Source organism: Panthera uncia, chromosome X (assembly GCF_023721935.1).
Source record: "Panthera uncia isolate 11264 chromosome X, Puncia_PCG_1.0, whole genome shotgun sequence".
NCBI classification, from domain to species: Eukaryota; Metazoa; Chordata; class Mammalia; order Carnivora; family Felidae; genus Panthera; species Panthera uncia.
The window spans coordinates 1,728,342-1,745,934 of record NC_064817.1 but is presented as its reverse complement, the minus strand read 5'-3'; the positions used below and the strand labels follow the sequence as shown (position 1 = coordinate 1,745,934).

The window sequence follows — 17,593 nt, the reverse complement described above, 5'->3', positions numbered from 1 at the left end:
ATCCATCCACCCATCCATCCATCCATCATCCATCCATCCATCCACCCACCCACCCATGATCCATCTGTCTACCCACCATCCATCCACCCATCCATCATCCGTTATCCATCCCCCATCCATCTGTCCACCATCCATCCACCATCCATCCATCCCCTATCCATCCATCCATCCATCCATCCATCCACCATCCATCCATCCCCCATCCATCCATCCATCCATCCATCCATTGACACTTGTGTTGTTTCCACGTTCTGGCTCTTGTACTTCGTGTTAATGCCAAGTATCTGTTCGTGTACCTGCTTTAACTGCTTGGCTGCATTTTCCGTGTCGAATTATATCTCCTTCCTGTTTGTGGAGGAGCTGAAGCATTTTCTCTTGTTGGTTTTCTTTTCTTTTTCTGCTCCCCTTGCGTAGGGCTTTCCTTTGTCTCTTCTTCCCACCCTCCTTCAGTGCCAGGTAATCACACGGACAGTCTGATACAGATCTTTGTGTCCTTAAAGCGCGCGCGCGCGCGCACACACACACACACACACACACACACGACTCAGACTCTGTGCTGTCAGGGCAGAGCCCCACACGAGGCTTGAATTCAGGAGCCATGAGATCATGACCTGAGCCGAGGTCAAGAATTGGACACTCAACCGACTGAGCCACACAGATGCCCCTACATACTGAATTTTCGACCCAGGAATGCCTCCTTTTCTCATCCCACTGGTGATAAACCCACTTCTTTTTGCCCTTGCGTTTTCATTGTTTTTTAGCCTCTACGCGAGGGGCGGAGCCCCGCAATGAACCGGTATTAATTAACAAGCGGATTGGCCGACATGATTCATCCTGTTTCTCCTTCTCTAGGCTCAGATTTTAAGTCGTTTGTGGCCACCTGGACCCCTCGTCTCTGCCCGCAAGCCCCAAGGGATGACTAAATACTTGTACATTGTGTCTTTGAATATTGTGGCTCTTATCAGTAACCCCCCACGCGTTGCCCATTCTCTCCATACGAGAAAAGCCTTAGTAGTGGAGATTTGAAGGAAAGATGAGCCAGGGGCACCAGGGCCCTCAGGATTTTTTTTTTTTTTTTTTGTAGCCTTGTTTTTCGACTCCTTGGGGAGTACTCCACAGCACACTTGATATATAGTGACTTTCGTAGGATTGTTATTGATGCTTTGTTGGATCTTATTGAGAGATTTGTGGGACAGATGTGTCTCCATATATCCATACACACCGCTGTCCTGCGCCCCACTCAGTCGTTAGTGTGTGACATTTGTCCCTGTGATGTTGGGATTTTTGGCAAGAAATAGATGTTTGCTCTTTGTCCCTGGCACCGAGGCCCTAAAACCCTTGGAATTTCCTAAGTGAGCAGAGTGACAAAGGTGGCTTTTGTTATGTGAATGAGGTGACTTTTGGAGAACCTCCCCCCCCCCCCCCCCAGGGCAGAGGGCTGGTTGCCGGGGAAACTAATCCTGTAATTGGAGGCTTGGGCTGCTCAGACCCACCCCACATCTCCGGGGAGGGGAGAGGGGCTGGAGCTTGCGTTAATCCCCAAAGGCCAGTGATTTCATCAACCTCGCCTACTGGATGAAGCCTCTATGAAATCCCAGAAAGACGGGGTTTGGGAATTTCCGAGTTGGTTGGTGAACTTGGGGAGATTTGGAGGAGACTGCTCACCTGGAGAGAGCACGGACGGTTCCCCACACCTTGACCCCCCGCTTCTCTTCCATCTCGGCCATTCCTGGCTTCTGTCTCTTTACCTTAAGCCCGTGATTTACCTCGTTATGTGTTTCCCCTGAGCTCTGTGAACCGCTCTAGCAGATTAATGGAACCCAAGGAGGGGTCTTGGGAACCTCTCGTCTCTAGCGGCTCAGTCACAAGCACAGGTGACAAGCCAGACTTGGAATTGGCGTCTGAAGTGTCTGTTGGGCTATTGTTTTAGGACTGCGCCCTTCTCCTGTGGGATCTCTGTGGTCTCCAGGTCGACTGTGTCAGAATTGAGTTGAATTGTAGGATGCCGGGTTGGTGTCCCAGAATCGCTTCATGGTGTGGGGGAAAGAACAGCGATGCGTGTTGAAATTGGGAGCAGAAGGGTAGACACTAAGTCCTATCTTTGCCCAGATATATCTATATCTCAACCCACTCGTGCCCCAAATGGCAGTTCAGCTGGAACGCAGGTAACAGACTGCTCTCATTGACCCACTCCTTCTGCCTGGATCTCCTGGTCTCCACCCATACAGTCCTTGGATCTATGCACCTTCCACTTGGCTGATTAATCCCCAAAACTCCCTTTCATTCCTTACCACTGGCTGTCTCTTGGCCCTGTTCTAATCTCCCCCATTGTGAATTCTCTCCTGTGCCTTTGAAGGGTGAAATCAGGTTCCATGAAAACATGGCGGTGCATTGTTCTCTAGAGCTGAGAAAGGCTCTGCGTGGATTATGATCCTGGCTGTGAATCCGTAGGAGCGACAATAGGATATATCCACAGAATGGGTGCATCCTAATTGATGAAGAGACTGTGTGCGCGTGTGCGTGCACACGCATGCACATACTTACGCATTTGCAAGGTGGGAAGGTAGGGTTCTGCGTATTTTTTCAGCTTTTCAACCAAATTTACAGCTGTAGAACATGGTAGTGCCGTGACCTGCGTAGTTTTGGCCACTTGGGGTCTTTTCAAGGGCTGAGCGCCATGCCCAAACTCCGGAACACCATGCTTTTTCCGATGGGTTCTAGCCAAATTTACCACCCGTCCTGTTCCAGAGAAATCCAGAACGTCAGGGGCTTACATACAGCTTTCATTCTACACGTGTACCACCCAGGTGCTATCTGGAGCCCAGACCATATTTGCCCACCAGAACGGTGGATTCATTGTTGGATCCCCACGACAGCAGAGTGTGCCTGCCATATGCATTTGTGACCCCGAGCCTTGGTAGTGAAGCCTCCCCGGAAGGAATGTTCTTGCTGTACTAATCAAGAAGTCAGTCGGTGGCCCAGTCGGTTAAGGGTCCGACGTCGGCTGGGGTCACGGTCTCGAGCCCCGCGTCGGGCTCTGTGCTGACAGCTCGGAGCCTGGATCCTGTTTCAGATTCTGGGTCTCTCCATCTCTCTGCCCCTCCCCTGCTCATGCTCTGTGTCTCTCTGTCTCTCAATAATAAATAATCCTTAAAAAAAAAAATGAAAAAAAAGAAGTCAAGGGCGTGTGGCCGCAAGGAAATACTCCTCTGGACTTTCAATGCTAGAGAGAACGTGGCCGTCTGGTCAATCTGTGTCACTGCAAAAAGATTTCTCCAGAAAGTCTGAAGAGCAGCAGAACAGGACCCCCGCCCCTGCCAACACCGTTCGTGCTCCCCATATGCCTTCACGCCTCAATCCCGCACATCATGGGCCCTCCCAGCGGCAGGAAGCGAGAAGGGGAAGCAGGAGACCCGGGCTCGGCTCTCAATAAGTGAAACAGGGACTTCCTGCATGTCCTCACGTCCGCACTCCCTGTACCGGCTTGGAGAGAACACGGCATCCGTGCAGAGGCCGCAAGCGAACAGGTGCCGTCCCGAAAGGCATCCTCACCCCGAAGGCGCTGTGCGTTTGCACACGCATTTCTCGGACCCCTTTTGCGTATACGACCGTGGCTTGGTAACACGTGTACCTGTCAGTGGTCGGCAAAACGAACATGCGTTTTAATTTTGATTTCATTTCTTATTTTTCTAACGTTCGTTTATTGTTGAGAGAGACAGACAATGAGCAGGGGACGGGCAGAGAGAGGGGGAGACACAATCCGAAACAGGCTCCAGGCTCCGAGCTGTCAGCACAGAGCCCGACACGGGGCTCGAACTCACGAGGTCACGAGATCACGTGACCGGAGCTGAAATCGGACGCTTAAACGACTGAGCCCCCCGGGCGCCCCTAAACATGTGTTTTAAATGCTTCCCTTCGGCACAGCAGGGCTTCCCCTTTCCGGGATGGGGAAGGTTTCCTCCCTTCTGCCTCGGGTTTGTGTTTCTCTGCGTGACCTCCTCTCCCGACCCCTGTGCACGCTTCTTCCTTTATGATTTTCTCTTGAGTGCATCTTTCCGGTCCTGGCGAGCTGTCCCCCCGCGTGTGGCTTCGTCTTTATCTTGTTGGCACGGCCCGTCCCAGCAGGCAGGACCCTCTGCTGGAGGTGGACGCCCTGAGCCCGCTTCTCCAAGCAGGGGGGGTTCTCGGTGCATAATTGCACTTTTTCTCGTTTGGTCATGAGGCTGCTTCCTCCTGTCACCTGTTACAAGGGTCCCCAGTCCTGTGGGATCAGAGCCCACCCTGGTGAGCTCATTTTACCTTAATTTCCTCTTTAAGGACCTTATCCCCTAATACGATCACATTTTGAGGTCCTGGGCATAGGGCTTCTGCATATAATTTTGGGTGACAGAATTCAGCCTGGGGGACACTTTGTTATCACAACATGCTCTTGGGGCTCAGTTGGTGAAGTGGCTGACTTCAGCTCAGGTCATGATCTCACAGTTTGTGAGTCCGAGCCCCTCATTGGACTCTCTGCTTAGCACAGAACCCGCTTCGGATTCTGTGTATCCCTCTGCCTCTGTCCCTCCCCCGTGCGTGCGCACTCTGTCTCAAAAGTAAAATAAACAGCAAAAAACAAACAAACAAAAAACATGGTAGCAGATTACATCTACATACGCATATTCAAGCATCTGTTCCCCTATATGAATATCTCAATAAGTATACGGCATCTTTCTTCTTTTTAGGTTTATTTATTTATTTACAGAGAGAGAGTGGGGAAGGGGCAGAGAGCAAGAGAGAGAGAGAGAAAGAGTCTGAAACAGGCTGTTTACTGCCAGTGCAGAGCCTGATGCAGGGGTCAAACCCATGAACCATGAGATCGTGAGTTGAGCCGAAATGAAGAGCTAGATCCTTAACCGACTGAGCCCGCCCCACGCTCCTGTCCATATGGCGTCTTACTGTCCATTCACGCCCGCGCCCTAACGTCTGTGTGTCCCTGGCGCGGCTCTGACTCCCATGTGCCGTCCCGCAGGTTCTGGACGTGCCACGATGAGCGCTTCCTGTACATGCTCATGGAGTTCGTGCCCGGCGGCGAGCTTTTCAGCTACCTGCGGAAGCGAGGCCGCTTCTCCAGCAGCACCGGGCTGTTCTACTCCGCGGAGATCGTCTGCGCCATTGAGTACCTGCACTCAAAGGAGATCGTCTACAGGGACTTGAAGCCGGAAAACATACTGCTGGACAGGGATGGCCACATCAAGCTCACCGACTTTGGGTTCGCCAAGAAACTGGTAGACAAGTAAGTGACTGTTTTCACTTTCACGTTTCCCCTTTCTCCGCATCCTGGACAACACCTGTCCTGTCTTGCCTTTTTGATTCCAGCCCTTGACAGGTGTGCGGGGGTGTATGTCGAATTACTGATTCTTTTTATCACAATTATACAGGTGCACGTGTACTGTGCACAGAGCTCTCTCCCCCCCCCCCCCCCACCCCAGCCATTTCTTTTTTTTAAAAAAAATTTTCTTGAATGCTTATGATTTTTGAGCGACCGTGAGAGTAAGAGCACAGATGCTGGATGGGGCTGAGTTGAGTTCCAGGAGCAAACAATAATTCTATAAGGTGAAATCTTACGCAGTTGGGCATACGATGCCTTTTTTTGGGTGCGCTTCGCCCCATGATCCGCCGTGCTCCATTTAGCTGAGGACATGTTTGGACCTAGTGTGTACGATTATAGAATATACAACGTATAAACGTCCAGCCTTTAGCTTAAGGGAGGGTAATGCACCTGTAATGCCCGTGTGTGTTGATTTCCACGGGTCTTTAGGTGCCACGAATCACAGAGACCATATTCTCTCTCCGTGAGGAGTAATTCAGCCTTTATAGATACAATTCAGGGCAGACAGTACCGTAAATCTCATGCATTTAAGCCCGGCGCATTCGTAGCATATTTCATCAAAAATACCTCATCAGATATTTCATCAAAAATATTTCATCCAAATAACCTGAAAACAAAAGAAACAAAAAACCCTACAAAACTGATGTGCGATGTGATGGGAGTGTCTACACAGCGTGAAAGAAAATTTTCCACACCCGTCTCTATATCCTTCCGCCTTACTTGCCTCTTTGGACTCAGAATCTAAAATTCTATCCAAAACCAAACCTTTAGACCCCGACAAGCCCCACATACTGAGTCACCCAGGTGCCCCAAGAAGCCTTGTTTTAAAAAGTAAAATTTTAATAAGATAGCATACTTAACCCACTGCATCTCAAATATGATTATTCCAACACATAACCCCTGCAAACAGTTGGGCGCGTTTACGTGAATTTTTGGTGCGTCTCAGGGTACTACATTTTCATCAGAAACACTTACTCTGTGCTTTAACCCATAAAATTTACAGTTGGGAAGATAGACACACATGGCCAGGCTTTCCAAAAATACTGGAAACTTTCTCAGCAACTGTAGTGAGTATTGGGTTTTAAATTTAAGTGTAGGGGCGCCTGGGTGGCTCAGTCGATTGGGCGTCTGACTTTGGCTCAGGTCATGATCTCGCAGTTCGTGAGTTCGAGCCCCGCGTCGGGCTCTGTGCTGACAGCTCAGAGCCTGGAGCCTGCTTTGGATTCTGTGTCTCCCTCTCTGTCTACCCCCTCCCCGGCTCGCACTCTGTCTCTCTCAAAAATGAATAAACATTAAACAAGTTTTAAGTTTAAATTCATTAAAAGTGGATTAAAATTTCAATTCCATAGTCATTCCAGGTCATGATCTCAGGGTTGTGAGTTTGAACCCCATGTTGGGTGTAGAGATTACTTACAAATAAAATCTTAAAAAAAAAAAAGAAAAGAAAGAAAGAAAAGAAAAATCTCCCCATATTTTTCCATTTCTTGATGACGTGGGGATGGCTAAGGTGATAATTCTATTCCTCATGTTATGGAAACGTCTGCATTTATGAGAACGTTGATTTTGGTCGGAAGCAGTTTTGCACATTGTGATGCAGTTAACTTCCATCTGATTGTCCCCTGTGGAATTTCCCGTATTCCCTTTGTAAGAATAAGGCCCATAAAAGCAAACTGGTCTTCCATACCCCTGTGAACGGAGACCCTATTAACACATCGTAGCTGGTTTAGAATATTGGGGCCGTCCCCCGTTGGCATCACGTCGTAGAAAGTCGTTACACCCCCTTCTCTGCTTTTCTTTTTCTTTAAGTCCTTTTCTTTGGAAGTCTGATTCCAACCATCCCGCCTTAAAATGTTTCACGCATTCGCTTGCTTCTAAGTTTGGCGAGCGGTGTTCCTCTGCAGTTACCCCATTGTGTCCATTTAAGACTAAATGGATGACGGGGGTGTTGTAGATAACATCACGCAGTTAATTTACTTAAGACGTTGAGTTCGGGGAAAGAAGGCCTCATTACCATCTCGATCTATTGCTTTTACAAACAACTTCATTTTCCAGGCATGGGCCCGTGTAGACCGCAAAAACACTCCCCCCGACCCCCCCTTCTTCCTAATTGTTCTTGATTTGCTTGGTGAAGTCTCTCCCTTCTGGGCCAGCTCTGGACCCGTGGTGCCCGTGGGCACATAGTCACGTCCTCTCTTCTGGTTCAGGATTTGACAACAGACCTGATTTTTGCATAAAGGTGGAAGGAAACGTCCACAGGGATCAGCCCAGAAGACGTGGAACCAACCACAGACTCATCTGCAGTAATGTTTTTTGTTTTTTATTAAAATTTTTTAAATGTTTTTATTTATTTTTGAGAGAGAGAGAGTATGAGTGTAAGAGACCCAGAGAGAGAGGGAGACACAGAATCCGAAGCAGGCTCCAGGCTCTGAGCTGTCAGCGCAGAGCCCGATGCGGGGCTAGAACCCACGAGCCGCGAGATCACGGCCTGAGCCGAAGTCGGACGCTTAACCGACTGAGCCACCCAGGTGCTCCTGCAAGAATGGTTTTGAACACATAATGTGGAAAAGTGTGTTTCTCCTGTCTTTTTAATAACATCGCGTGCAGTGTGGTTGAGCACGTAATTCGGTAGTCCACCTGCTTCTTTCGTAGTGACTTAATTTTTTAAGCTTTCCCTCGGTTCTCAATAGCAGGTGTATTTTTTCCCTCCTGTGTCTTAATTTTACAGAACTCTTATTTTCTTAGAGTGAGTTCTTTTTACACTGGTGTTTCTTATTGTTGCGTGAAACTATTTATCACACACTTTCTATTCTGCACGTAGCTTTCCTAGCAGATGAAGGGGCACGCTAGAATTATTTTTCATTTTCTGAAGTGATCAAAAGAAAATACTGACGCATTTACTTCAGTTATTCTGTTGTAGTTTAAAAAAATTTTTTTTGTGTTTATTTTTGAGAGACATTGAGAGAGAGAGTGAGTAAGGGAGGGGCAGAGAGAGAGGGAGACACTGAGCCTGAAGCAGGCTCCAGGCTCTGAGGTGTCAGCACAGAGCCCGATGCGGAGCTCGAACTCATGAACCGCGAGATCACGACCTGAGCCGAAGTCGGATGCCTAACCGACTGAGCTACCCAGGCGCCTCTGTAGTTTTTAAAATTCACATGTTTCATTGAGTGCCATCCTTTGGATTTTTGTGCCTGACATCTTGCTAGTAATAAGTAACATTGTTCCCAGTCTTTAACAATAGTTCCTTAACGTTCTCAAACACCCACCAGAGGGGAGAGAATTGTCGACCTTGAATCCTGTATGCCTCTCACCCAGATTCAGTGGGCATCAAACCTTTGCCACCTGATTTGAGGGTTTGTTTTTTTTTTTTGGCTTTATTTATTTATTTTTTTTATTATGAAATTTATTGTCAAATTGGTTTCCATACAGCACCCAGTGCTCAACCTGATTTGAGTTTTTACCTCTCCCACATTTTTGTTTCTTACATTATTTATTTTTTATTTTTTCAAACTTTTTTTAAAGTTTATTTATTTTGAGACAGAGCAAGTGGGGGAGGAGTAGAGAGAAGGAGAGAGAGAATCCCAAGCAGGCTCTGCTCTGTCAGCACAGAGCTTGACTTGGGGCTTGATCTCATGAACGGTGAGATCCTGATCTGAGCCAAAACCAAGAGTCAGACGCTCAACTGACTGAGCCACCCAGGCGCCACTGTTTGGTACATTATTTTAAAGTAATTACTCACCATGCTATCTCTAATGGAGAGTGATTTAAAAAAATAACATCAATACTTTATCACATTTTTTTTGATGTTTATTTTTGAGAGAGAGAGAGAGCAGGTGAGGGGCAGAGGGAGAGGGAGACACAGAATCCGAAGCAGGCTTCAGGCTCCGAGCTGTCAGCACAGAGCCCGATGCAGGGCTTGAACCCATGAGCTGTGAGATCATGACCTGAGCCGAAGTCCCACGCTCAACCGACTGAACCTCCCAGGCACCCCAATGCCCTGAGGATATTTGCCATCCACTGCTTTGCTCATCGGTGAAGTGAAAATTATTCCTACTCCTTAGGATTTTTGGTAAGAATGGATGGATGGATCTGCTAATTGGAAAATACATACTTAGGACAGTTCCAGGCACATAGTAAGCACTGAGCATACATATGTTGCTTCTGACTTTATCATCCCTGCCATCAGCATCACCGTCATTACCACTATGACCATCCATTGTCATCACCTTCATCACCATCACCACCATTATCATCATCACCTTGACCATCATGACCACCATGATCACCAAGATCACCACCATCACCATCACCACCATGACCACCATCACTATGACCACCATCATCATCACCTTGACCATCATCACTGTGACCATGTCACCACCTTGACCATCATGACCACCATGATTGCCGAGATCACCACCATGACCATCATCACTATGACTGTCATCATCACCTTGACCATCATCATCACCTTGACCATCATCACTGTGACCATCATCATTATCACCTTGACCATCATCACTATGACTGTCATCATCATCACCTTGACCATCATCACTGTGACCATCGTCATCACCTTGACCATCATCACTGTGACCATCATCATCATCACCTTGACCATCATCACTGTGACCATCATCATCACCTTGACCATCATCATCACCTTGACCATCATCACTATGACCGTCATCATCACCTTGACTGTCATCACTGTGACCATCATCATCACCTTGACCATCATCACTATGACCATCATCATCACCCTGACCATCATCACTATGACTGTCATCATCACCTTGACCATCATCATCACCATGACCATCATCATCACTATGATCACCATGATCGCCGAGATCACCACCACGACCATCACTGCCATGACCATCACCACCATGACCATCATCACTATGACAGTCATCATCACCATCACCATCATCATCAATATCCTCACCATCATCATCACTGTCATCACCATCACAACCATCTCCATCACCACCATTACTGTGGACTGAATTGTGTCTCTCCAGAATTCATATATTGAAACTTTAACCCCCCGAAGTGACTGCGTTTGGATATACTGCTTTTAGGAGGTCCTTGAGGTTAAATGAGGTCAGGAGAGTGAGATCCTAGTATGATAGGATTGATGGCTGCCTCCTCACCGTGTCCTCACACGGTAGAAAGAGATGTCTTTTGTCTGTCCCCCTCCTTATAAGGACACCAGTTACTGAGTTAGTCTATCTTCATCCAACATTACCTCGTCTTAAGTTGATTCCATCAGCAAGATCCTATTTCCAAATAAGATCACATCCACAGGCTCTGGGGTTTAGCACTTTTGGGGGGAGACCGTTCACCTACATACAGGTGTCATGACGAGCAATTCGAGGTGTGCTTTGCAGAGTCGTGTTTTTCTTCCGTTAACGCGCCCACGGCAGTGGAAGTGATAGCCGTGCGCAAACGGAGAACCTCGGGTGTCCCCTTGCCTTCTCTCCAAGAGCCGAGTGAGCTGAGAGACACGAGACCAGGTGCATAGACAATTCACAGCCTGCACCGGCGGTGTCTGCATAACATCCAGGGCTGTCTGTCTGTCTTTACCTACTTACTGAGGTCCGAAGCTCTCTGTTGCAATTTACGCCTCTCTGTGCAGCCAAGAAACACCAGACGCTTTTGCCGGAGGCTCTTCCTCTGGAGAGGCATCTGCCTACCCCAGGCCACTTAGAAATTCCCTCTGTGCCCCTTACGCTAGGACAGAGCCAGAAAGATACTCCCCTTTCCAAGTAGGAAGTGGAGACACTGGACCTAATGTATATATAATGCGGCCACCTGTGCATTTAGGAACTCAGAGCCCGATTGCCAGCTGGCTTCAGGCAGCCTTGGGAGCCCGTAAGTTGGCAAGGTGGGCAGAGGTGTTCTGGAGATGGGCTCAGGGTCTCACGTGTCAGAGTCTTAGTGGGCGAGGGGTTGTCAGCCATCCAGCGAGACCACGTGGGAGTCAGTATGACCATCTTCTGGACCTCCAAACTTGGGTTTTCAGAGGTTTTCTGTTCCCTGCCATCAGTTGGCTTATGTTCCCTTAGACGACACACCATGTCCCATAGAACGTGCGGGTCCAGCCCGCACATGCTTCAGAAGGAAGGTTCTGCGTGTGAGTGGCCGGCTTGGGGAGCGCGTGCCTTTCCCACGGCTGCCGTAACAAAGCACCGTGACCGGGGGGCCTCGGATGATGACATTCTGCAATTCCCTCACTTTCAGCCCACGGTCCTCTGCGTGGGGCTAGAAGCTACATTTTTGACAAGTCTCACCTCCTCTGTGGAGAAAATCCTTCCCAAACCCCCCCCCCCCCCCCCTTGCTCCATTTCAACCCCAAATATCCCAGGGTACCTTAACCTCAGGATTTCTAGAAGCCACTGGGGAGACTAACATGACCTTGAACCCACAGACACCTTGAAAACGCGTCAGATCTTTTTGGGAACAGGTGGAAAGTTCACAGCACTTCCTCCCCGAGGACAGAAGTACTTTGTTGCTGGGGGCTCTTGATGGGACCCCCAAGACAGGAGGTTATGAACGAATTCTTGCATTTGTTTTCCGTATCATTTCCTAGGAAAACCAGTACTGTGGCTTTTTTGCGTTTCGAGTAATAATGGTGAAGCGACAGCCGATGGCGGGTGGTGGTCAAACCGAGCATGTATTTTTGCTTGTATCGGGATAGATGAGTGTTGGTAAGGGAACCAATCCTGGTTCACAATGCCAGTATCTCTGTCCAGCCCTGTGTGTCTGCGGGATGGGGAGGGACATGGCGGTGATGGCCGAAGCCATTGTCACGCGAGGTCCTCCTGAGACGCACACATTCGCCGACCCCAGCTAACTCTTCTGTGCGTGCTGTTCTCTGTCCCCAGGACGTGGACGCTTTGTGGCACGCCCGAGTACCTGGCCCCCGAAGTCATCCAGAGCAAGGGCCACGGGAGAGCTGTGGACTGGTGGGCGCTTGGCATCCTGATATTTGAGATGCATTCGGGGTGAGTAGGGCTCCCATGGAGAAAAAGAAAGTCCACTTGCTGACGGGGTACCTCCCTTTCCTGCTTCTCGAACCGTGCTTTCCGCTGGCACATACCTGTGTCAGTTTCCCAGTCGGTGCCACCATGACCACGGGGACCCACAGGTAAGTGCGCTTTCGTAAGAGCAAAAGCGCCCACCACAAGCACCGGCCGTTGGGACCTCTACCCTGTGTCTAAGTGTTCCTGCCTCCCGTGAATATAATATTCAATCTTCCGCTTGGACCCTTTTGGAGCAGTGGATAGAGCTAAGCAATTACAGCACGTATCGGATGAAAGTAAATAAATCCGCATGGAGTTCAGGACGTTATGAAGGAGCAGCGAGCCAGTAAGCAGAGAGCGTGCCCATGGTCGCTTTGCATGAGGTTTGCAAAGTCACCCTGTCCCGTCGTCCGGATGCCAGAGGTGTTTCACGTGTTATCAAGGCATCGTCATGGTGAAAAACTCCAGTCTGGCTTAGGATGCTCTTTTACCAGAAGCATAAAGCAAGCATCCCATGCTTAGCAACTGTGGACGTGGGGACTCCTCCTGGTCCCATGGAGGAAGAGCTCTTGTCTGATGGTGCGGACGACGGGCGTCCGGTGTGTCAGGTGCCAGGAGACTGGCCGGGGGCTCCTGGATGTGCGGGCCTCACTCCCTGTCCTTTGTCCTCTGTCTTTAGCTTCCTTGTTTCCTTCTGGGGAGGTCAGCAGATGCTTGGCCAAACCTGGACCCCATTCCACATCTGATATTCCTGTAGGGCAAGACCAGAGATTTTTGCCTGGAAACCTTCCCCTTCGGTTTGAAAAAAAATGATGGAAACGGGTGTATTTCTGTACGGAGGGTGTGGCCAGCGTGGAATCTGTGAAAGCCTGAATTTCTTTGTGTGTCTATTGATTATCTCAGTATTTAGCAACTGTTTACCTATATATTTATCATGTTTTAGCTATCTTGTGTCTGTCGTCTATGATCACCTCTCTACCAGTCTGTCTATGCATTCTGTGTATCTATCCTATCTGTTTGTGTATCTAATCCACTTGTCTCTATATACCTGTCTGTCTGTCTATCCATCCATCCATCTATCCAGCTCTCCATCTATATTTATCTATCTCTGTATCTATCATCTATCAACGTGTCTATCTGCCTACCTATCTGTCTTTCTGCCTATCTATCTACCTACCTACCTGTCTATGTATCTATCCGATCTTTCTGTCCATCTGTCTGTTTACCTGTCTATCATCTGTGTATGTATCTATCTATCCATCTATCTCTCCCATCTCTCCGTCCATCCATCCATCCACCCATCCATCCATCCATCCATCCATCCATTACCCATCACCTATCTGTCATCTATCTGGTCTTCTGTATTTTCCATTAACTCTTCGCTCAGATGTCTCTAGCAAATCACATAGAAACAAATTTCTTAATAGACACCCAGCCCGTGAAGTGCCAGGCAGACCAGAAGGTTAATATGAATCACACACAGGGTTCATCCATCAAGAACATAAAACGGTTGTGAATATTTATACGTCCAAATTCATCAGATTCCCCTCAGACGGCCTGCAGCATATATCCCTTCCTTCATATTATTGACCGCTAGAGGTCACCATTGCTTAACAATAAATGAACCTTGGCGTCCAGGGCTTTAATAGATGAGGTTACGAGCAAGGTTTTCTTTGTATTACTAGGTACGTTCTGTTAGGATACATTCTACTTACAGAATATAATAATGGGAAATATTGTTAGTAAGTACAGTTTTGGAACATATTGTTAGACTATAAGGAAACTATTGGAATTAAATAGAATAAAATAAAATTAGATTATAATAGGACATATTCGAATGAATATATTAGGATAATTATGTAAATAATTATTGGGATGATTAAAATACTATTAGGATATATATAATCCATTCAAATATTAGAAAACACTGTATTAGAATATTAGAAAATGGAATGTTTCTTTTTTTAATGGAATATCATCGATTTTTAATATATTTCTAATATAATATTAGGAGTAGAATAGAAAATAGTGCAGGTACGTATGCGTTTACACTAACGTATTTCTGTTTTACACATCTCCAGTTGGAGTGAGTCTGGGTTTTCTGGAGGGATTTCTTTTACTTTTTTTTTTTTTTTTGTAGTATTTATTTATTTATTTATTTATTTTGCTTATTTAGTTTTGAGAGACAGAGAGAGACAGAGCATGAGCATGGGAGGGGCAGAGAGAGAGGGGAGACATAGAATCGGAAGCAGGCTCCAGGCTCTGAGCTGTTAGCACAGAGCCCCACGCGGGGCTCGAACTCACAAACCGCGAGATCATGACCTGAGCCGAAGTCGGCCGCTGAAGCCACTGAGCCCCCCAGGCGCCCCTGGAGGGATTTCTTGACAGTGATGACTGTCTATGCCGCAAGCCTGGCTGATCCCTCCTGGGCATTCCTTGGTTCCTGCAGTTGTACGAGACTCCGCCCTCACCTGGACCCGTTCTGAATTTCCTCCTTGCCCCCTCCAGCTGCTCCCTGTGTTGGCCAGGGGACATTTCCCTGGCAGGAGCTGGAGTTGTCCCCCCCCACACACCAACCAGGGCACCATTGCTGGAGTTGGATGGGGAAAACAAAAACAAAAACGTATCCACATTCAGCTCTGCCGTTAGAAAAAAAAGGCCATCGCAAAACTCCTCAAAGACGCTTCAGGAACCCTAGGGTTCCCTGGGACCCCGTATTGAGAATCGTGGCCAGCCGGCTTCACCGAGTGCCCCTCAGACACTTTCTTACCCTACACTCGGCCCCTCACCCCCTCGCACAGCCCAGCTCGTTGTCTTTGCCCCTTTTTCTACAGGATGCACGTTTTACGTTTTCTACGCAAGTCCCAGGTCTTTGAGGAAAAGCAGCGAAAAGAATGGTGAACGGGTTGCACCTGCCCTTTCTGTTTTCTCTGCAGAAAAGTTCTTTCTTCTTGACAAACTCTTCCCTTGAACCCACGTCCCCCAGGCTCGCCCCCCGTGTGGTTTTCTAAGAGGGTGATGGGGAACGTGACGTTGGCACGATGTGGTGCCTCTTTCTGGACGATCCATTCTACTGCAAGGTGTAGGTGGCTGGGTCGGATCTGGAAAAGGCATCATGCAGCGATGATCTTCTTTTTCTACTTGTTAAACTCCTGCTGACATAGCTTCCTGGTGACGCGGTCCTGTAATGCCTGCTTCCTGAGAACACTTTGTTTCACGCCGTCCGTAACGGTCGTTAGGTACGTATGACACATTTTCTCCTGGTGTCGGACGAGCGCGTTTCCCCGATGAAATCATACGGCCCGGTGTCCTCAGATGGGCTCGCCACCCAAGAACGGACGACGACGACTCTCCCAACCCTGGTTACACAAAGCATCTGGCAGATGAGGGAAGGTTGACTCGGGAGCTGTTAACTTGATAGGCGTAGTCGGATGGTGAGGACCGGCTGAGAATCTGCGTGCGTGTAGACCTTTCCTCCCGAGCCTGGTCTGGCCGGGTTCTCAGTACGAGGCAGCTCGTAACTCTGGAAGCAACGGTGGTCGGAAGAGCTGGAGTCACCAAACCCTAATCACCGGCCGCTCCGAGACACGGCGCTTGTCTGCACGACGCTGAGTCTCTGTTTATGGATCTGGAACGTCACTTCAGAAAAAAAACGCGATTTCATGCCTGCATCACCCACGGCCACACGTTCACCTTTATGCAGCGTTTTCCACGTCTCCTTCTCACCTGCCTCCTCTCCCTCAACGTGCCCATTAATTTCCTTTTTTTGTACGTTCTGTTCTGTTCTTTGTTTTTTCCATTTTCCACTTCTCTGTAATATACGTGCAGAGGTAATGGGTCTATTCTGTGTATCAGTAGCTGGCAAGACAGATGGCTAAAACCATGGTGGCTTGGGATAGGAATTTATCGTTTTTCCGTTCTGGAGACCCGAAGGTTGAGATCCAGGCATGGGCAGGGCTGCTGAGATCCAGCAGGCTCCAGGGGACGGTCCTTCCTGCCTCTTCCAGCTTCTGGAGCTCCAGGCGTCCCTGGGCTCATGGCCGTGTCCCTCCCGTCTCTGCCTCCCCCTTCACGCGGCTTCTCCTCTGTGTCTGTGTGTCTCTTTTGTCTCTTACAAGGACATCTGCCATTGGATTCAGGGCCATCCTCAACCAGGATCGGCTCATCTCAGATCCTTCACTTACCCACATTTTCAAAGAGTCTCCAAATAAGCTCCTATTCACAGATTGGCAGGGTAGGAAGGTGAAAAAAATGGAAAAAAAATAAAAACAACTGTACTCTTTTGTTTTCTGTCATTTGTTTTTATTTTTTTCAATTTTTTGTTTATTTTTTTAAATGTTTATTTTTGACAGAGAGAGAGAGAGAGAGAGAGAGAGAGACAGAGAAACCATGAGTGAGGGAGGGATAGAGAGAGGGAGACACAGAATCAGAATCAGGCTCCAGGCTCTGAGCTGTCAGCCCAGGGCCCGACGCGGGGCTCGAACCCACGAACCGCGAGATCATGACTTGAGCCAAAGTTGGACGCTCAACCAACTGAGTCACCCAGGCACCTCTCTGTTGTTTTTTTTTAATGTCAGAAATTAATTTGGAGTATTGAAAGTTGCCATCTTCCATCAGGATACCATTTGCAAGTTGCGTTTTATAAGTTATTTTCACTGCTTGTTTCACTTAATTAGACGTTCCACTTCTAAAGAATCCAATTAACGGTTATACTTTTGAGTTGAGGGTCTTAGCCTTGGGAAGGAACTATGAGCCCATATGCAAAGTACAGCCTGTGCCTCGGGGCATGTAGGTAGGGATCTGGGATTTATTTCTTGATTAACTTCTGGATTTTCTTGGATTTTTTTTCCTCCTTGCGGTTTTAACTATATTTCTTGTTTCAGATTTTTTTTCTATTTCAAGATATTAGAGAAGATACATATGTTGCTTTCTCTTTTTATAAATTAAAGAAGGTTTTTTATGTTTATTTTTGACAGAGAGAGTGTGAGCAGGGGAGGGGCAGAGAGAGAGGGAGACACAGAATCCGATCCAGGCTCCAGGCTCCGAGCTTTCAGCACAGAGCCCAACGTGGGGCTCGAACCCACGAACCATGAGCTCGTGACCTGAGCCGCAGTCAGACGCTCAACCAACTGAGCCACCCAGGCACTTCTCTGTTGTTTTTTTTTAATGTCAGAAATTAATTTGGAGTATTGAA

The 17,593-nt window shown here is 48.1% G+C and overlaps 1 protein-coding gene and 1 non-coding gene across 3 annotated transcripts in view; one reads left to right on the top strand and one right to left on the bottom strand.

Moving 5' to 3' along the window:
- The window catches only part of PRKX (protein kinase cAMP-dependent X-linked catalytic subunit), a 71,413-nt gene that overhangs the window by 36,654 nt on the left and 17,166 nt on the right, over positions 1–17,593 (top strand). For both annotated transcript variants that reach the window (XM_049643343.1, XM_049643344.1), the window contains exons 3-4: positions 5,012–5,275; positions 12,262–12,381. In XM_049643343.1, coding sequence (XP_049499300.1) covers positions 5,012–5,275; positions 12,262–12,381 — 384 coding nt within the window. The remainder of the gene's footprint in view (positions 1–5,011; positions 5,276–12,261; positions 12,382–17,593) is intronic.
- Positions 17,459–17,543, bottom strand: TRNAR-GCG (transfer RNA arginine (anticodon GCG)). Its single transcript has one exon. It is a non-coding gene; the product is annotated as a tRNA-Arg (tRNA).